At 42.3% G+C, this 21,820-nt stretch overlaps 1 protein-coding gene across 1 annotated transcript in view; it reads right to left on the bottom strand.

Moving 5' to 3' along the window:
- Positions 1-306: 306 nt before the first annotated feature.
- The window catches only part of gtpbp3 (GTP binding protein 3, mitochondrial), a 35,955-nt gene continuing 14,441 nt past the window's right edge, over positions 307-21,820 (bottom strand). The window contains exons 6-11 of the mRNA XM_083768176.1: positions 18,056-18,128; positions 13,382-13,525; positions 9,909-10,074; positions 5,154-5,284; positions 4,794-4,980; positions 307-2,512 (exon numbers count right to left, since the gene is read on the bottom strand). Of these exons, the coding sequence (XP_083624302.1) occupies positions 2,281-2,512; positions 4,794-4,980; positions 5,154-5,284; positions 9,909-10,074; positions 13,382-13,525; positions 18,056-18,128 (933 nt within the window). The 3' untranslated portion in view covers positions 307-2,280. The remainder of the gene's footprint in view (positions 2,513-4,793; positions 4,981-5,153; positions 5,285-9,908; positions 10,075-13,381; positions 13,526-18,055; positions 18,129-21,820) is intronic.

The following is a 21,820-nucleotide window of genomic DNA, read 5'->3' as shown; positions in this document are numbered from 1 at the left end:
TTTAAATGTAAAACTTTAAATTAAGGTTTAAATCAATGTAATGTTTTCAATAACAATAGTGTGTTTACTTCTGTACACAACTGCATATGATGCTAATGTTCTAAACAGCATGTATTGTACATACATGCTACAACACAGCCTATGTATGTATCTATCTTCCATTATCTGATCTGTTTCAATCCTGTTTCATTCCCTTTTACCTCTCCTGCTCTACACTACCGTAGAGTGCTGTAGAGTGTAGATCGTAAATGGAAAATGTACAGCATTTTTATAGCGTTTTTCTCATCTTTCGGACACTTCACTTCACAATGAACCAACCTGCTCATGGGAAGCAAGAAAAATGCACGTAGTCCACACATCTGACCACTTAACACGGCGGCTGACTGGCTGCCGTGTTAAGTGGTCAGATGGGTGGGAAGGAACCATGCATGCTGAATGGGTAGAGTGAATTCTCTGTTTTAGAGCAGTACTCTCTGCAGAAAATGTATCTACCCACTCTAGCTTTGTGACAATGGCATTTCCCTCCCCATAAAACCATAAACCCCCATAAAAGTGCAACTTAACAGGGGAACTTAATTTTTATTTGTCAACACTTCAGAGTTGAGCTCACATTTGGTTAACAATAAATGTCAGGACTTTGGCAATTAAAAGACACTAATGATGAATGCATGCAGGAACAGTGCTTTCAATGGGCTTTCATCAGCTACAATGCATTACTACACATATTGAAAAGACCAGCTGTTCATTAGATTAGATAATAGATAGATAATTCAATATCATCATCATCTACACGTCACATTGAAAGATGCAATCATACAGCATGACATTCAGATTGAAATGAAACTGTAAGCTTAAGCTACATATCACAATTACAAGCCATTGTAATTTGTGACAGGTAGTGAGAGCAAACAACACGTGTAAAATGTAGGGCTGGAAATATGGCTGTCACAATGTTATTGAGTTTGATGTCAAGCCCAGTCAACTTATTTCCAGTGTATTGGGATACAGAGGGAGGGATACAGTGACAGCGTGTGATCTTGGCATTTGCGTGTGGTTTATGCCATAGTTGGCATGCCCTTAAAAGCACCAGGTACTACTTTTAGCTGGAACCCCTCCTGTCCTGTAATAAATCTGCAAAGAGATGAAAGGGGGAGAAAGCGGTGACAGAACTGTGTGGAAAGAGGACGAGAGGTTAGCTCAAGTCTCAGAGACGGAGAGAGGCTGAAGGTTTGTGGTGCACAAGGTAACCAATGTCGTCAGAGTCTTGGAGAGAAGGAGCCAACCGGGGGAAAGGGTGAGGAGTTCAACAAGGAAACATAAATATTTAATCAAGGCCAGATTGACAGGGAAACAAAGGACACAGACAGCACTGCCTCCAACAATGTCTCTTTCCCACACAGTGGATCTCTGAACGAAGAGGAGCAGGGTCACCTTGGCTTGTGGTCCTTACGTCACATAGTCATGGTGGAAGGTGGCGCGAAGAGATAGAGAGCCTTGTACAGATGTACAGTACACTGTAATCCTGAGTGTTATTTTTACTCTGAGTGTGAAAAGTGAACCTGTAAGGGTGACTCATGGTTTTACTAGTCTGTTGGACTGCTGGAATAAATGTTTACTGTGCATAAAGTAGTAGAACACTGTCTAATGTTACACAAAGTACTACATCGGCTTCAGCACACTTTGTGATGAGTAAGTAAACGTTGTTTTTGTTTTGAATGTTGCAGCCAAATAAACACTACAGTAAAAGTGTCTATCATGAAAGAAAAGTATATATGAAAGTATAAATAAAATGCCACTGAGGTCAAAACCACAAATATTTCCTAACCGTAAATTATTAATATTTATAAGTTGTTAGCACACAACCTACTGTTGGGATGTGGAGCCCCTTTTGGGATCGGTGTCCCCCAGGGGTCTGTACTTGTCTTGCCCAACGTCTTTTTTTCCTCCTACACCAATTATCTTCGTTAAAATAACGATTTACGAAGTTCACAACGCATCACAAAGGAACGCTAGGGTTCAAGTAGTTATGTTTAAAAAGTATCATCTACAAAGAAAGAACCAACCATTACATTCTCTTTCATCCTGAGTGAACAGTGAGTGTTCCTACAGCAAAGAATGTGCCTTTTCCCCTTTTTACACTGACACATACTGGCACTCATTGCACCCATTCTCTTTCAATTTCACCGATATTCTGGGACAAGAATGCTGATTTTGATACAGCCTTCCTTTGTGTCCCCTTACCGAGGTTCATGATAAGTCGATTTTCCTGTTTTCGTCTGGCTATTTCCCAATGCAGAAGTCTTTGAAGATGATATCTAGGATCTCCTCGGCTCCGACCCGTCCAGTGATCCGGCCCAGACTGGTGAGGGCCAAGCGGACACCCTCTGCTGCTAGTGCCAGGTCTGTGTCTCGGTACCGCTGGTACTGAGCCAAGGCGGCGATGCACTGCTGCAGGTGGGCCCTATGGCGGGCCTGGGTCAGACTGGGAGCACCAGACAGAGGGTCACCACACCTACAGAGGTCAAGTACAGTAGTTTAAGGACTCTGCACAATGCACATATTATAATAATAATAATAATAGCTCAGATTTATATAGCGCTTTTCTAAATACCCAAAGCTTTACATGGGAACACCAGGAACAGACTTTATTAAGAAAAAAAAAGATCAAAGCTAAAACATAACAGATACAGGGTTAAAAGGATAAAAAGATAAACGAGACCTCAACTGGGGAAGGCTATTCTGAAGAGGTGGGTTTTAAGTGAGGTTTTGAAAGAGAGGAGAGAGGGAGCAGCTCTGAGATGGTTGGGGAGTTCATTCCAGAGTTTGGGGGCCGAAACATAAAAGGCCCTGTCCCCCCAGGTACGGTACTTGGCCTTGCGGACCTTCAGGGACCTGAGGGAGCGGGGGGGAACATATGGTTCAAGAAGATCGGAGAGGTAGGGGGGAGCCAGGTTATTGAGAGCTTTGTAGGTGGTGAGCAGGATTTTGTAGTGAATTATTTGTTTGACGAGAAGCCAGTGTAGGTCGTGGAGGACGGGTGTGATGTGGTCTCTGGAGCGTGTACTGGTGAGCAGGCGGGCAGCGGAGTTTTGAAAGTGTTGTAGTTTGTTGAGGACTTTGGAGGTGGTGCCATTGAGTATGCTGTTGCAGTAGTCAATCCGGGATGTGATGAATGCGTGGATTATGAAGATACAAACAGTAGAAGCAACCGACTGAGCACATACAGTCAAAGAGAGAGTAATTTGCTTATGCGCTCAATGTTACAGTATCTATTCTAATACATACTGTACGTCTAAAGTTAAAGTTTTTAAATTGAGAAAAGTAATGATTTGACAGCTGTTACATCCCAGTATGTATTATAATCAGTTGTTTTTACACAAAATAGTGCATGCATACATACATACTCTGTATTTACTAAGCATAGCTTTGAATAACTGCCAGGGCTGCAAACCTCTCTGCACTTTGCTGCAAGTTTTCAGTTTAACAGGGTATTTAGTAAAGGAGCACAGCCGCAGTGAGTTCATTTGAATGCACTGCTGAATTTAGTTAGTTAGTTGTTGCTCTTTGGTCTTGTTGATGCCACTGTGTCAAAGTTCCCCACCTCTCTCCTGTAATATATGTTAAAACTCCTGAACACTGTTCCTAGAATAACGTCTAGTCCTGCCCATGTTAACTTGTTAAAAATAATTCTGAGCAGCACGATGACGTACATTTTTGCTTTTTCCGGGACATCGAGGTGTCAACCTTGTTGCACATGTGTGAATCACCGGTTGTGTCACCGAAGTCCACACAGCACGACTGAGTGTCAACAGCTATGCTCTGTCCATAGCAAATAAACACATAAATAAAAAGCTAACTGGAATTTGTCCTATGCATTTGACCAAACCTAACTATTAGGTGGAGTCAAGTGGGCAGATATTGAACAGCACTCAGGGAGCAGTTAGAGGTTCAGTGTCAGCTCAAGGACATGCACTTCGTCACAATGTCAGGGTGGGACACAATGGCGGATCCTTCCGATTCCATCCCCTGATCCCCAGCTGCCCCATTAAGGCTAGTCACATCAAAGTGTCTCAAAATAAACTGTACTAATGCAAAATGTTTATGGAAATTAACCGATCTATTCCAGACACAACAAGAGAACATGAAAGGACCTTATTGAAAATGAACTACTTAAAGGACCACTTCACACATTTTCAACCTATCTTCATATAATTGGTCTAGTCCTCACTAATGTTCATAACCAATATTGTCTTCTTGTGTGAATAGACAAAAATGGTACCATATTATAATAAGCGACCAATTATATGAAAATGAGTGAAGTAGTCTTTAAAGAGAATTACATTTAAGGAGGACAGCTGACCACACACAAAACCCAGATAATGTTACAGAACCCAGACAGAAAAGCACTTCCTTGAACATGCCAAACAGTTAAAAAATAGTGATCCGATGTCAGAACCAATCTTGCAGCCATACTTTAGCTTCAATTCACTCAGTTTGGGTTAAGGGTCAGGTTTAACTTTTCAAACCCGTTGAGAACTCTAGGATAGTTAACCCAAAATTCATACTGCTGCAGCTAATAACAGGAACTGCACCAAACAATGGAACTGCACCATTTTAATGTAAGCAATAGATTTGTCATAAAGGATTTAAATGACAAAGACAAAATATATATTTGTCAAAATAGCAAATTTGTTATAAACAATACATTTAACAAACATAATATATAATTTCCCCATAAGTAACTGGACACATTTACGTTCTAAATGAATGAGATGAGTCATAAGTGTACTCACAGAGCCTTGACTTTGCGGTGCAACACTGTGAGGAAGTGCTCCACTCCTGCTTTAGTCTGACAGGAGAGCGGACAGACGGGAGGGAGACCAGCACTTTGATTTAGTTCGGTCTCCAGTTTCTGCCATTGCTCTTCAGGAACCAGGTCAGTCTTGTTCAGCACCAAGACACACCGTTCTGAGGGAATCTCTTCATAAAATGTATAATGGAAACAATACTGTTGTGAATAAAAGTTACCCCCCCAAAGAGGGCTATTGTAGCCATACTACTATTGATAAGGTTCTTGTGTGTCTGCTATTAGTAAAACTCATTAGACACAAAATGTAGTTAATGATTTAAAATGCGTGGGGAAACAACAGTACCAGACTCAGAGAGTTCTTGACTGGACAAGACTCCTCTGATGTGGGCTTGAAGGAAGGCTGGAGCCCGCTGGATGTCAGCACCAAGCTGAGTGGCGTCCACCACAACCAGAGTCAGGTCTGCCTGCTCCACCCTGGGGGGAAAGACAGTATTCTGAGTTTCTGACAGCTTAATTCATGAGCACCTATGGATTAGTTCAACTATTTATTTCAGTCCATTTAACAGATACATACATACAGGACATGTAATGGACATATACATATAGACATATAGACATATACATATAGAACCTTATGTGAAGTATAATTTAAACAAAAGACAACAATCTCTCTGTGCACAAATACGGTCAGGAACATTACCATTAGCACTGGAGACTGGCAGTTTTAATGCCACTCCTGAAGAAGAGAGATATTGCTTGTTCCGTGAACTTGGTGAAATTGAAAACGAGGTTCACTTGTTGTTTTAAACCCATGAGGGTTGGGCACATTGTGTGCAGGACACGAAAATAAATAATCAATCAATCAATCAATCAATCATACAGTTAAGTCTACATTATAGATGTTAGTGGCCAGAAAAGGTGTAGTCTGAAGCTGAGACTTATTTTGCCTACCCTATTTGAAAAAGTAACGGTTTTAAAACAAACAGTTTCAATGATTGGTTTAACAAAACTGAAAACATCAGACAAATTAATTAATTGAATAAATCACTATTTAGATATGGAATAATGAAGAAAAATAGGATCTGTTTGCTTTAAAGACTAATGAGAGAGAAGGGTTCTGGGTTGAGGTCCCACCTATTCTATTTCAAGGACATTCTTCCTGATGTACTGTAAGCTCACTTTGATTAAATACTGCAGAGGTCCAAAACAGAATGTCTGAGTGTTTGCGTCATCCATCTAAAGTACAGTATAGAACTGTACTATAGATGGATGTATTTTACATAATATCACTTGTTAAGAGTGACATGCCCTTTGTCTTTGAGCAGTGTTTCTCATGAGCACATACTATACTGTGTTGGTTGTTTATCTTAACCACTTAAAACACTATATATTACATTGACTGGAGTTTCCCAGGGGGCTATACTAGGCCACCTCCAATGCATGACTTTTGAAGATTGCGTCTATGGGCTTTTTTGTTTAGAGCACTTATGACGTACATCGAATGGTAGCCAAGTCTATGGACTTTTAATGTTTGTTTAGGGCAGTAGTCATGTGGCCAATAGAAATACAGTGGTCGCCCCTCACTTCACACGAGTGTGATTTTTCACCCTCCACACCAAAACATTTGGCAAAAGAAATTGCAGATCGACAAGCTCACAATGCGTTGCAAGGTGTTTTAGATATTCTATTTCCGTGGAATGTTTGCCCCAGTATGGGGACGTGAGAACTGCAGGACTGTCAGTATGCAAACATGTTCTAGTGATGCCCTGAGAGTGGAGAGTGGACTGGTCTCTAGAGTGGAGACCATTCAATACTCTCTTAAATACTAAAACATAGGACAGTGCAAATGCATCATTATATTGAAATCAGGGCTTGAAATAAGACACAGATTGAATGATTCTGCTTCATAACTGATAATGCTATAATACTCAGTTCTGTCGAGATAAGCTCAGTTCTACTGTATGTTAAATTGTCAGCAACTATAATTACGCAGTTTTGAGTTTTTATTTAGGTATGAGCGAGGGCAGAGAGATGGAAGGACAGTACAGGACTCCAGTTAGATTCTACTTGGACATGTGGCGCTGATATGGTTGACGCACATTTCGGTCAGCTTCTTGTGCATGCCAAAAAACGATTATACTATATATATCCACAAAGTAAGTTCGTCATTCACAGGAGCAGCTCCAGGCTGTGCATGACACCGTGGATCAGAGGTCTTGAACCTTTGGGCGTCTAGATCTGTTATTCTGTACTTTTGTGTGCCACACACATGTACGCTTATGAAATGTAATTTCTTTTTAATTGATTGAATATGACCACTACTGAGATTCCTTGGTTGGGCGGAACGGCGGTAGCCCCCCCCCCACCCCTCCCCATGTCACCCTAACCCTCCCCGCCACGAGGGAACGTCAGTGGCAACAGCGGATGCTTACACTTACCACCTCCTTCCTGTCCTAGCCCGGGTCACAAGAACTATGACCTGCTGCTGCCTAGCACATTTTGGGCGAGAACGCCTTTTGGTGTTAGCATTATGTTATGCTTTAGCTATTGAAAAATAGCAGATCTACAAGCTCATAGCGCGCCACCGAGTGGCGCGCTACGAGCTTGTAGGTCTGCTATTTTTGAAAAATCGAAGAACGACTGACATAGAAACAGCTTTTTCAGAAAACTGTCAGGATGTAGAAGACATTTTTAGATCTGATCTCAGGTCAGAATGGGCTAGACAGAAAGTCCCCAAAAGCACAATATCTTCCAGCACTTCCTACCCTGGAGCAGCAGCTGCTCCCCCGCTAGGCCTGTGGAACACAGTCAGCATGCTGGACCAATGTACTACTACTCACTGTTTGTGTAAGACCGCAAGCGCATCTGAGTGTGCCTGTGTGTGTGTGTGTGTGTGTGTGTGCGTGTGCATGTGTTTTTTTTGTGTAAGGTATATTTCACTGCACATTCTAATCCGTATCCCCATATTCTGGATATTTGCCATTGCTAAAGTAATGTTCTTTTGTACTATTGCCAACATTTTATTTTTTCATCTTTATTGTCCTCGTTTATTACATCCTATATTATCATTATCATTGTCTTATTGTTATATTGCATTGATGTCGTTAGTGGTCTTGTGGAACATGCCAAACCAACGTTTACTGTAGCTGCTTGTACTGTTCTCTTTGTTTTGGAAAAATGGAGATAATTATATTTTTATAGTAAATATATTTTCTGTTGAGTCTTTTTACATATATTCCACATGCGACAAGTACACCTTATTTAAGATTAAATTAACTGGGACAATGTTTGAAGTGCCCCTTTATCCAATATTAAGCCATTATAACCGGAAAGTATCTGTGTCATTTTATATTTTTGTGTTGGCTATTCAAAAATAGCAGATATACAAGCTCACAGCACGTCACTTTGTGCTGCGCTGCAAGCTTTTACATCTGTTATTTTGAAGAAAAAATAATTAATCTTGAAAGTGTGAGGACTACAGATGTGATTTATGAATCAGATTTTAATGTTTTAATATACACCTGACAGCCAATCAGATGGGAGCATTTTCCCTGGTCAGGGGGGGTATAAGTCTGTATAAAGGTCAAGTTAAAAGTGTCACTGGGTGTATTCTTTTGTCTGTCTTGAGTGTTCTCCTGCTTATGTACTATGATGGAGGAGTGAGACTCCAGTCTCAAAAATGTTGTTATTCTTCCCTGGTGTAAACAGTGGAAACAGCGGTCAAGGAATGGTCAGTCAGATATGTCCATTTTTGTTTAACATATCTGTGAAAATGTATGGCGTATATTGTACCACTTAAGGTTACTACATATTATTATGTAACCGAGTCTTTGCACTTCATCGCGTGACGTCCCATGACATGTTTATCCTCAGCAGGTATTTATAACCGAGACTTAGTAAATATAAACATTGGATGTTATGTCACAGGGATTTTCAAAATATAACCCTATATGAGGAAGAAACATTGAATAATTTCTTCCTTTCTTTGTTTCGAGGACATTGTCTTTTTGTTCTGTACTGCCAGGAAAATTCAACAAAAGAAAACGTGCCGTTAAGGGGCCGGATATCGATTCTTTACATTGCAATCTCATAAGATCTGACTTTTAGAGGAAGTCAGAGATTTCAGATTTCAGCCTTCATTTATGTACTGTAGTTTCAAATGTTCATAACCAAGGGCAGTGACCTGGTGGATATAATTGAAGACACAAAGCGAATTTGTTTGTGTGTTTCTCGTACACAAAAAACAACAACAAAACAAACTAACAAATAGTTTGAAAAACATGAAAAAACCCTCAATACACAAATTAACTAGAAAAAGTTCCCTTCTGGGCACAGGTCTCCACCAGGATGAGCAGATGTGAAAAATTCCAGGCAAAGGTTTTTCCTTGGCCTCTAGGGAGTTGGCATACAAAGTTATCCACAGATCCGTGCAGTTAGAGGTAAAAACACTTTTCGGCCAGTTATAGCGCCACCTTGAGGCTGAGTTGAAATTGTTCATGTGGCATTTCGTCCTCGGCCTAGTGGGAATGTGGGTGCACAATTTCACGGAAATCACGCGATGTGTTCATGATTTGCAGAATTTTGTTTGAAACTGAGCACTCCTGTGAACTTTGGAAGCCAATCTTAACCAATCAGGATGGAGTCTGAGAAATCTGAAAGACCGGTTTCGTTGAATGGCTCTAGAGAGACTGTGTACCAATTTGCGCGATGTTTGGACAAAATCTGTAGGTGTACTGTGCAAAAACTTGTTTTGCACAAAGCGGCCTCCTGGTGGCGCTATAACAGGCCGTTCTGGAAAGTTTGGGGCAGAGGTTCATCGTTGGCATCCAGGGAGTGTGTGTGCAAAATTTGGCATCGACCGGGTTAACGGTGGCCGAGATTAGCTGCTCACGGACACACACACACACACACACACGGACGGACGAACACACGGACACACGGACGGACGGAGTGCAAAACATACTCTCCCCCCATGCCTTCGGCCTGGTGGAGACAATTAAATGTTGAGAAATCAAATGAATCACATAAAGTGATTGAGTACTATATTCCTCACATAGACAGAAGGATGGTCAGACATGGCATATCTTCTAAGTTCTACCTTTCCCGAGCCCTGCGGACCCCCTCTCTCTCCACCAGGTCAGCACTATCCCTGAGACCAGCGGTGTCACTTAGGACGACAGGGAATCCTCCAATGTCCAGTGACGTCTCCACTACGTCCCGGGTGGTTCCTGCGATGGGGGACACGATTGCTGCTGGCCGCTGGCCTGAATTAAAATAATCAAAATAAAATGAGTAAGTAAGTACAAATAGATTAGGGCAACATCTATACAATGGCCTGTAAAAGTAAAATCTGAAGAAATAGTAGTAGTAGAACTGTACAATCTTGCCATATCAATCAGTAAATGAAAACAACTTTCTTCTAGAATATACAAAATAAACCTTTAAAGACACCTTTTAAAACCATCCATGTAATGCTACTAATGTTCTTAAAACTCGGAATACAATACAGGTTATGCTCAACTGACCTTTCCGCTTCAGCTATTATCAGGAACTACGCAATTTGGCTACAGTACAAGCATCCAACACAAGACTACACAGGCAATGCATTAATACTTGTCAGTGCTGACCAAGTGGGAGCCTGGGCCATGGGGAAGAGTAAGTGAAATAGGAAACAATAACAGGATTTTATCTGAAGTCTGATAAATATGCCCATTATTCTGATAGGAAGCTGTGAGGTGCTCCCGCCAACTCACCACTTCATTTAGTTTAAATGCATGCCAAATGACCTCAGGATGTAATATCTCAAACATGTAGAGGCACATTTCATACATTTGTAAACATGTATACAAGTTTCATTAGGTAAACATGAAATGTGTATACACAAATGCATAAGTTGGTAGACCCCATTTGTAATTTTTTAGGTATCAAGGATATGGGAGGCTATTACATTTCTTCAAACACGTGGGGAAAGAGTGTAAGCAGTTGGGTGTGCTATATGGATATATGAATATGATGATTGTAAAACCTTTTTTTTTCATGATTAATGATCGCCAGTGTGCTTACAGTGCATTTCTGTTCCTACAGTACATTGTCTCCTACTGTATTTCCTATACTATTCCTTGGAAAGCCCATCCATCCATCTTCATTCGCTTATCCGGAGCTGGATTGCAGAGGCAACAGTTCCAGACTTCCCTTTCCCGGGCAACATTAGCCACTTGATGGGGGATCCCAAGACGTGGATATATAATCACATCTGGTTCTTGGTTTACCCAGACGCCTCCTCACAGTGGAAGGTGCCCAGAGGACCGCCCTAGGGAGACGCTCAGAAAGCATTCGTACTGCACTCGAGTGGCACAGAGGTAAATAGCCTGCCCTCCACCGCGGAGGATGTGGGTTCGAATCCAACGTGGTGCAACCGGCTTTGTCGAACATCTACACCAGGGGTGCACAAAAGTAGATTGCGATCTACCAGTAGATCACATAGGCTGTGCAAGTAGACCACATGACATGCTACTAAAATATATAATATAATTATAATAATTGGCATCTGCCACTTGAATTAAAGTGACTTGATTGATTGACATAAAAAGGACCTGTCAGCTCAAACCCACAAAGCAATACATTGTTTTCAAGAGCGTTGCAGACAAACATTACAAAGTTCAAATATATCATACTATAATTCTAACAATGTCTGAGTGTGTGTCCGTGTGTGTGTGTGTGTGTGTGTCTGTCAGAAACAGTGCCGTAACTCCTTACTGCCTGCACCAATCACTCCCATTTGACACATTAATGATTATTAATTAATTTATTAGTCAATTACAAACGCACCCGGGCGCAAGGGGGGGCAAATATCTCACAACGGGTAAGGACTAGTATAAACAACATACCGATTCCATTTTGCCCTACTATTTCCCATTCTAAGTGTGTTTGTCTTTGATGGATATTTTCCTTTGGTATTTTGTTCACATCTTATTTCTATGTTAAAAATGACCTTGTATTTGGGGACAGGACTGCCCTGTCACCCAGTGTGATTCTATATCCATATTTGCTTGCTATTAATTCTATTATCAGCTGTCATCCCTCCAGATGGAAAAATATGACGCATGACCTGACAAACAAACTTTGCTCTAAAGATGAGGACCAAAACACCCTCTCACCCTATGAGATATCGGGTCAACAACAGAATCCTATAATCAAAGACTTGATTAAAGTCAAAAACAGGATTCACACAATCGGACGCTCATGACGCTGTACTCTGATAATCACCGGTCAACCTATTGCAATGTGACAACTGAATTCTGTATCTATGACCTGTATTCGAGTATATATGTTTGTGAAAAATGATGTAACGGGGTTCTGAACATTTACCGCACGGAGAAGCTCTCTCCTGCTGCTTTGTCATTTCTTGTAACAACTCTTGAACCGAAGAATTTACTAAAGTTCTGATTTTGCTTACACGGTTTCCTGTGTCAACTTCTTTCAGAGTCTTTTACCTCTCTGGTTTCACCAGAGAGAAATACCTTTTTTGGGTTGAATACGTTTGAGTACTCTTGGTGGAATATTTCTCTATTTCCAGGAAGACTAGGTAAAGTGAAGTGTTTTTCACTTCCATCAGTCTTATAATTGAGAGTTGGGTGGGAGGAGTAGGATGGAGGCTTGACGTCCTCTTGGTGGGGACTCTTCACTGGTAGGTGTGTCAGTAGGATTATACAACAGAAAAATGTATTGGCTACCCTAAATAAAATAATATATATATATTTGTAGTAGACCACCATAACTGTCTCCTTTCCATGTGAAGGAGCAGCGGTTATACTCAGTCTCGCATTGGTGACTGAACCTATCCCTAAGAGGGACGCCAGCCACCTGTCTAAGAAAACTCTACGGTTACTTGTATCCGCGATCTTATTCTATCCATTTTATGCAACTTTAATGGACAATAAAGCTCACAGCGCATGGAAAGCTTTACTATAGTATACATGTGCTATTTTCATTGTGCGACACCGTCGCACAAGCAGAGACTGAGGGAGGGTGGGGGGGACTTGTGCTTGCTCAGCCCACTCAGGTGGTAACCAAAATAAATGTTTCATAAGGGAGCTACAGTGTGCAAACTTTTTCTTCTGTTTGTCGTTTGAAGTTCAGCACCTGCCTTTAAATGGTATGTGGATGTGTGTCGTCCTTTGATCCTCTGGCCTTGTAGAGAGAGACAGACCACTCTGGAGAGAAGGACAGAGTGCTTGGAAAACAAGAGCACTTCCAGCCACTCCTCCCCCCGTATTCACGTTGGCTGATGATTATTATTAATATTGCTGAAAATGTGTGCGAGAATCTCCCACATTATAAGTGCTACATTTGTGGAAATTAATAAAAATATCCCAATCCCAAATTAAAGCTCTGGAACCTAAATTAATCTGTAGGTTTGTCAAAAGGGACAAATGTAAAGAAAGAACGTGGGTCCTAAGAAATGTCCTAAGAATCAAGTCGTGAGATAAAAAAACGTGTAAAAGCCTGTTACACTCAGCGTTAAGGTAACACTAATGGTTTTGCAGTCGTGTGTGTACAGTAGGTGCTCACAGAGTGTGTTGAGGAGGCTGCTCTTCCCAGCGTTGGTGGCTCCAGCGATGACCACATGTACTCCGCTGCGGAGCCTCTCGCCCCTCCTCTCATCCTTCAGGTGTCTCTCTATCTCTGCCTGCAGATCTCTAAGTGAGCTGTCCACTATATGGACGGAGGAACAGAGGACAATACCAAGTAGTTGTTAATCTTTTTTCACAATCACACCGACATACACATTAAAACTTGGGTCCCAGTTACAACCACATACAGTTGGAGCAGCTCCTTTGGAGGTTCCGTGCACTTGATGGAGGGTTGGTTATTCACTTCCCTACCCAGATATATATTTTTTGCCGGTCCAGGGAAACTAACAAACAAACAAATGCTCCTATAAACTTTAGGCCACAACTGCCTCCTGTTTAATGTCATTTAACCCCAGGAACCCTATTCTGGCCGGGCAAAAAGGGTAACAGGTACTGTCACCCATAATCCATCTCGCCCTCGTTTTATTCCGCCAGCTTCACACAGACCGCTCATGCGGAGGTTCTTTATTTTGTTTTACTGACAGTAAGGTTAGAAATAAGTTTAGGGTTAGGCATAGTTTTACTGGGGTTAAGTTTAGGAATAGGGTTATGTTTTGGCACCGTTTTACTGAGGTTAAGGTTAGGAATAACGGTTAAGGTTTAACCGTTTAAGCATAATTTACTTAGGTTACTTTACGAATACCAGGCTGAACAGTTCCGCCGGCTATACGCCCGGAGCGAGTTGGTAAAAGGGCGACTTCGTTGGTATTCGCAAAAATGACCCCGGTCAACTACGTATACAATAGAGCGTCGCAGTCCCGCCCCCTTTCATGACGACGCCAGGCCCAGGAAATGAATCCCAATGCATTTTTCCCATAGACATTTCAAAACATATTTATTTAAAGACCTTTTGACCTTTTTGTCACGAAGCCAACTCTTGTCGTGACAAATCATGACAACACACAATATTTTGGACCAAACAAATAATTACAAAGAAGAAAAACAACAAAAAATGTGTTGTAACCTGCCATTTTTTTCTACTTTCGAATTCTTTGTTTGGCCCGAAAAATGTAGTTTGTTGTCATGATTTGTCACGACAAGAGTTGGCTTTGTCCGCGGCGTAAACGTCTTTAAATAAATACTTTCTGAAAAGTCTATGAGGAAAATGAACGGGGATTACTTTTCCGAGTCTCTCGAGGGGGCGGGACTGCAACGCTCTATAGGGTTTAAGTAGCTAAACTTTACTTTCCTGGCCTTGGAAACAGTCTCTGCTGTTCAGAGGAATAGTTGCCAAAACATAGTGCAACATTATTTTTCTAGACTCCTTACCCGACAACAGAGCAAAAGATAATTTCATGAGGTAAATTGGTTTCCCGTATAAATTCCCGTATAAATATGAATTTATCTTTTACTGTAGGTCTAGGGTGAAAAGAACACTAATTTACTAGTTTATTATCGCTTCATACACAGTAAATTATTCAATGTTAATTCAACCATATAACAGTCAGTGGACAATCAGAGTTAAATTTACATTAAGGATTTGAACGTGTATGTTTATGTTAACTGTGCAGGTGACTGATAACAGTGCAAAATACCGTAAGGCTCCTGTTATGGTTATTAGTCTATAAATATGTGTCGGCTCATGCCAGCGCCAACGGGAAGATGCATCTATATGCATCCAAAACAAACATCTGTTCCCGGGCTATATTGTGTTAACAAGATCACGCTCCTTGCTAACGTCAGACAGCTGTCTGACGTGGGCGTTGAGGGGAAATCCCTGCCCTACACCCTGACAAACACACATTTGTGGGGATGTAAAAAGATTCTTTAAAAATTAAAAATCACACCGTGTGAAGTGAGGGGCGCTCTTATCATCGTACATCATCATAGACACATATGACGAAAATTCTCCATTCATTGTCAGAGGGAATGTAAAATAGGACGAAAATAGCCGATTTGCTCGTTCACATATCATATCATACTATAATTAACCGAATGTCTGTGTGTGTGTGTGTGTGTCTGTCAGAAACATTGCCGTTACTCCTTACTGCCTGCACCAATCACTCCCACTTTTCACACAGGCATTGACCATATGAATATGGAGGGCGTAAGAACCCTTTTTTCGATTTGACACATTAATGATTATTAATTTATTTATTAGTCAATTACAAACGCACCCAGGCGCAGTACCCTTCACGGCCACAAGGGGGGGGGGCAAATATCTCACAACGGGTAAGGACTAGTGATGTAAATTCTCCATTCATTGTCAATTGTGCAAAACGAAAATCTACACTAATAGCTGAATATAGGAGGGGCTAGCACCAGTCAAAAATGGTGGGTGCCATACATTTGTTGCACTTAGTTTGAAAATACAAAGATGCGATTATAAATACATTTCTAATTACTTGCGGAGAGAGCGCAAGTACTGGTTTCGTAGCCTGGCTAATAAGCCAGACCGAATCAGCCAGACCGAATTGCCTGCCGGCGCATTACGTTCTGGAGAGGCTCAATTGTACGCCCATTTCCTACACCAGATTACTGGTGTGGCCAATCGTGACACGGTATGCAATATGGGCGGGCTTTGGTACAGTGATGTTCAATGCTTGAGACAGTAGCTCTGACCAATTGTGTCAAAGAGAAAATGTTTGAACCCGCCCCCCCGGGAAACAAGATCCATACACAGCATCTCCAGACTCAAATACCACACGACAGTGTGATTTGAGTCTGGCTTATTTAGCCAGGCTACTGGTTTCGGCCACGTATGCCGGTGGCGTCGCTCGGCCAATCAGGGATTGTGTATTTATTTTTAAAGATTCGTTTTTTGGCTTTTCTGCCTTTATTTGGCCTGGCAGGGGACAGAGACTTACAGAGACTCACTAACAAGACTTGACACCTGTTTTAGACAGTTGTAGGAAAGGAATTTTATTTTCTATAGGTGTAAGTTTTATTTTAAATGTTTGTTTATAGCTTTCGTCTTTTTAAATGTTTTTTTTTTGTGGCTTTCACCTTTATTTTATATTTTTTATGGAGGGACAGACAGTAGGCTGACAGGAAATGGGGAGAGAGATGGGGGGAAGACATGCAGTAAAGGCCGTCGGGATCGGGAGTAGAACCCGCGGCACACTGCCAGACTGGATTACCAGCCAAGGTGCCTAGACCATTGAGCCATGGCCCAGGCCAGCTTTCGTCTTTTAAGTTGACACAAGTCAGCAGTAGGTTACACGCTCTGCTCGCACACAAGTAGGCCATTCATGGCCTACTTGTGTGCAAAGCACAAGTTGGCAGCTCGACATTTCTTGTTGATAAAGTCTTGGCCTGGAAGAGAGGTCATCAGGTGGTCTCCAGCAACCTTCTTAGAGTGTTTTAAACCTCAACACTCCAGTTGGCGGGTCGAGCAGTGATTGGTCAAATCACTGCCCTTCCCTCTCATCCAGGCTTCCAGCTACAGTATAGATTAATCCACGGAGGGGCGCCCCAGGCGCAGCCATCAGTGAGGCGCAACCATCACCAGCTACAGAATCAGCTACAACCGGCCAACAGGGCACCGCATTCATGGAGCAGAGCCCTGCCGGCCAGGTGCAGCCAACCAGCGCAGACCACACCCCAGCAACCACCGCGCCCAGGGCACCCCCTGTGGACTCGCCCATTGTCCTTTCTCTCATGCCAGAGACAACAGGAGGCTCTCTCTGCCTTGTGTGTTCTTGGGGGATTGCAAGCACTGAGGTCTCTGCGACTATGGTTTGCTTCCTGCCTAGGGTCAAGCCTATGGCTTCTCCCTAGCCCTTTTTCGGATATCGGACAGGACATAAGCAACTGACACTCAAAATAAATAATAAATAATGTGCTTTATGTATGAACTGTATGTCCACCATTCCGAAAATAAAACTGAACTGAACTGAAGGGTTTGTCAAATTATGTACAAATGTCTTGTAAGTCATTTGACAATGAAACATACTGTTTGTTGGCTTCAAGGATTTATAGCCAGGACTGACACAGTCCTGGGTAGGTCTTCACAGTCTGGTGAAGACCTTCACTTCCAAGAGCGCCCTTTGGTTTAACCATAAAAACCTCATCGTTCCTCGTGAGAACGATGACAAGGTCCCTCCGCCATAGTGATTTTTCTAGGTTTTACTAGAATATATAAATTCTCACTTTGCGCATTCCTTGGCAATACCCATGCTGAGTTTAAAGTCGGCCGGTCTATATACACGCATGCATGCACGCACACACGGTATATATGTATATACCGTATACTGTATAAACACACACTCTGCACATTGTGTGTAGGTTGAGGCAATTAAGTGGATGCTGCTGACATCAGTGTTGTCTTTGAAGGTAAGATGAATGGCTCCAGTGTCCCCATGGTCTTCTCCTTACACTTCCTAAAGGAAGCAGCTCTTTATGCAGTTTGATGTCCATCGCTTCTCCTTACAGTGTGCCGTACTAACTCATCGTCTGGTAAAGATTCCAAACAGGAAAGCCAGCCGGATTCCCCTCGCATGTGAGAGAACATCCCCCCCCCCACGCCCACACACCCAAACACCCACCCACAACCGCACGTGCACACACGCACACACACACACACACACACACACACACTAACCCCAGAAATGTCTTGTCTTGTTATTGTTGCCCCCCGTTGTGCACAAAAGTGGGCAAAGTGCACACTTACCTTGATTTAAGACCCCATCCTCTATGAGCTCATCCTCACTGAAGTCTATGAAGGCCTCCACATGAGCCAGGCACTGTGAGAACATACACACACACACACACACACACACACACACTATAATTATTTCGTGATAATCGTGTCCATGTTGAAAAATGTTCATACTTAAAAAAGCAGAAATAGCAGATCTACAAGCACGTGTCGGTGTAGATTGGCTAGTTGAACTATTTTAAAATGCTTTTCAAAATATTAAAAAAATGGCAAATAAGTTTACGGATGAAGGGCAAGGGTGGCGCAAGATAGGGCCCCAAATTTAATATCACACTATTAGCGGCCAAATACCGCAATGTTGATATTGTGACAATATCGATATTATGACAATATCATATTTTGACAATACAATTTTCTTTGAAAACTAAAGCTGTGATGCCTTGTGACCTCGTAGATCTGCTATTATCATTATTTTGGGTTTCTTCTTTTTTTCTCCCAATAAATAAAATAAAACATTAAATTAGTGCTTAGGTGACTACAACCAGGAATCACAATAGGATATCCAAAATTCCAGATGATATAAAGAAGTCTCATACTACTACATATATTGCCCAGCCCTATTTACACATCTATGCTGAAATGTATGTATCATCATCAGATTCATCATCATCTATGTATATTTTAAACAGCCACATGTTCATATTTTCTCTTGACTTCACAGAGAATAATTTTTTACCTTCAGCTGTAGGATTGTTGCTCTTTATTTAAAAGATGTATGCACTTTTTTTGAGTTGTGCAACCACTCCAAGGAACAGCAATGTCCCTGTCCATGTTCCGTACGTGTCCCTATGTTTAGAGTACCAGTAGGGGCAAAAGTGGCGCTGTTGTGCTAGAAACAGAGAGAGAGATAGTGTTGCACTGTTGCTTGCTAATTATAGAGAGAGAGGGAGAGAGGGAGAGGGGGAGGGAGAGAGAGAGGGAGAGGTGTCTGCTAATTCCCCCACACAGTAACTCTGGAGCGGCTTGCCGGAACCGGGCTGGCACCCTGGGCACGTTCCTGTGCGTCTACTCTGGAAGTTCCGGGGACCCACCGTGGACCCCCACACAGAGTTGCACCACTCAGTTCACACAGGCGTGATTTTTAAGTTGGACTATATTTTCATCTGAGCAATTTTTTTATCCCACAATTTTGTAACGCATTTTTCACCCAGTGCTAATCGCCAGTGTAATCCTGGACGCTACTCTCCCTCTGCCAACCTGGGGAGAGCCCAAAACTGAGCTCATGCTTCCTTCAATGCATGAGGAGTGAGCAGGCTACATCTAATCACTCTGGTAGGACGTAGCACGTGGTACTTCCAACCAGTTCCTTTCCCCTCAATCAGGCCCCTCGGCGGGGTCCGGGAGAACATGCAAACTCCACAAAGAAAGGCCCTTTGGCCAATCCGACCTAGGGTATGGACACTGATGCTGTGGAGGAGAGAGGACAGCCCCAGCACCCACAGCATCCTGGAATCGAACCCGGGACCTTCTAGTTGTGAGGCGACAGCTATACCGAATGTTTCACTGTATCCCCATTTTATGTTATCTGAGAGCAAATGTAGTAATTATTATTATTATAATTTTTTTTAATCTAAAATGTTGTCCCACGATTTTGTAACCCCATTTTCTTCACCCAGTGTCAATTATCAAATCTAATGTAATCCTGGGCACTACACTCCCTCTGCCAACCAGGGGAGAGCAACGGACTGACCGCATACTTCCTTCACAGCATGAAGGAACACGTTATTCCAACCAGTTCCAGTATTTCATCAGGTGCCCCGGCTGGCCAGGGCCAGGGAGAGGCAGTTTAGAGACCAGGATTACTGTTTATGTGCAATGCCCAAAGACAGGCGGTGTAGCAACAATAAAGCATAGAATATAGCAGGGCTACTCAACTTAAGATGCCTCAGGAGCCACTCAGCAAAATTCCAAAAGTCCAAGGGCCGCAAGCTAAAAATGTCAGTATAATTTTTAGGGATGTACCGCACTTTTTTCGCTTCTGATCGATCCGATCCCGATACCTCAATTTCTGTGTTAGCCGATACCGAATAACGATACCAGTGTCGTGATCGCATGTTGTGTGTATCGGGACATCTCTAATAATTTTGAAGCGTTTACAAATTTATTTTGTAACAGACTACATGACTAGTCTAAAATTCTATTCCAAATTTTGTGCCAAATGTTTTGCTACACCACCTATCCTATTGGCATAGGATCATGCTGCAGCATATTGTGAGCTTGTAGATCTGTTATTTTTGTCACATACTGGTACACATTAGGCTGTAATCACGCTGCCTGTTTGGCGAATAACGACTTATGTTACATATTTTGTGTAATGTTATACATGTTTTGGAAAAAGGTTTTTATTAACAAAAACAATAGCAAAAACAATGCATAGCCTACTAATATTCGAGGACCCTTGATAAATTCCAGGATCCTTGACAAATTCCAAACCTTTTCCAGGACTGGAAAATGTTTTTTTTCTAATTTCAAAGTACTTCCAGGAATTTCATGACCGTGGGAACCCTAACCCTAGGGGACACGGGGAGAACGTGCAAACTGCACACAGAAAGGCCCTTTCGCCAACCCCACCTAGGGTATGAACACTGATGACGCAGAGGAGAGGACACGCGTCCCCAGCAGGAATCGAACCCAGGACCGTCTAGCTGTGAGGCGACAGGCAGCGCTACCGACTGGCACTGTGCCACCGGGTCCACGCAAATGCATTTCTTGTGTCATGTTTTGAGGGATACCTTTAAATAGAGGCAGACAAATAACACTGAAACACACCACACCGATCACTATCTTGATTGACACTGTGGAATTCAATTGTAAACACAATTCTAAACACAACAATACTAAAGACGTACAAAAACAGGAAGCCTCAGTTTCCCATAACTTAATCCATTCACACCCTGTGCAAAGCCAACTGTACTGTATATAGAGAAAGACATCTTCATTGTTTGGGCACCACTTAGATTAGTTTGACCTATAGCAGAGAAGAGGGGCTTTCTTTCCAAAACACTGGGTTCTTAGAAGCTTCAGACAGAAATAAAGGGGCTTTTTGGAATGACATGTATCAGTCTTCCTCAGGAAGGTCTGAATCAACAGCTGAGGGGGGTTCTCATGGGGGAACACCTGGGTGATCATTGCTTCAGATCTCCTGCCAAGGCAATGCAAGATCTCACATGCAATTGGTCTCTATGCACAAAGTGCTTCAAAGTTAGAGCAGCCGTATTGGCCGCTGGCCAGGGCATTGGTCACCTAGGGTCAATCACCCTGTTCTCTAATCAACCGCAACATGATGTGTGAAAAGGACTGGCCCAACTGTCGATAGGACCCTTGATACATATCAGCCTTGATTCAGGACCTATTCTTGCTTTCATTGTTAATTTGATTAAGAATAAATAAATATGAATAAATCTTGATAGCATACTGTATCATGCTCTACAAAAGTGGGTCGGATGTGACTGAGAACATATTGAGTTAATGCACTCTCATAAAGAGGAGATTCCTTATAAAGGTGTGGTGAAACAGTGGAAAAGTCCTGCCCAACACCACAGAGTCTACCGTAGAGGTCTGAATCCTCCATGGTGCATCCGGCTTGGCTGGACACTCCAACAAACACAATTGGCAATGTTTAAGGGTAGGAAGTGTTACGCCCTCCCAGTGAATCTCCGTAGTGTCAGGTGAAAAGAAGTGCAAGGTGACTTCATGTGTAAAGGAGGAGACACGTGC

This window comes from Protomyctophum parallelum, assembly GCF_964188405.1.
Source record: "Protomyctophum parallelum genome assembly, chromosome: 6".
Classification (NCBI taxonomy): domain Eukaryota; kingdom Metazoa; phylum Chordata; class Actinopteri; order Myctophiformes; family Myctophidae; genus Protomyctophum; species Protomyctophum parallelum.
This window is presented reverse-complemented; position numbering and strand designations above follow the sequence as displayed.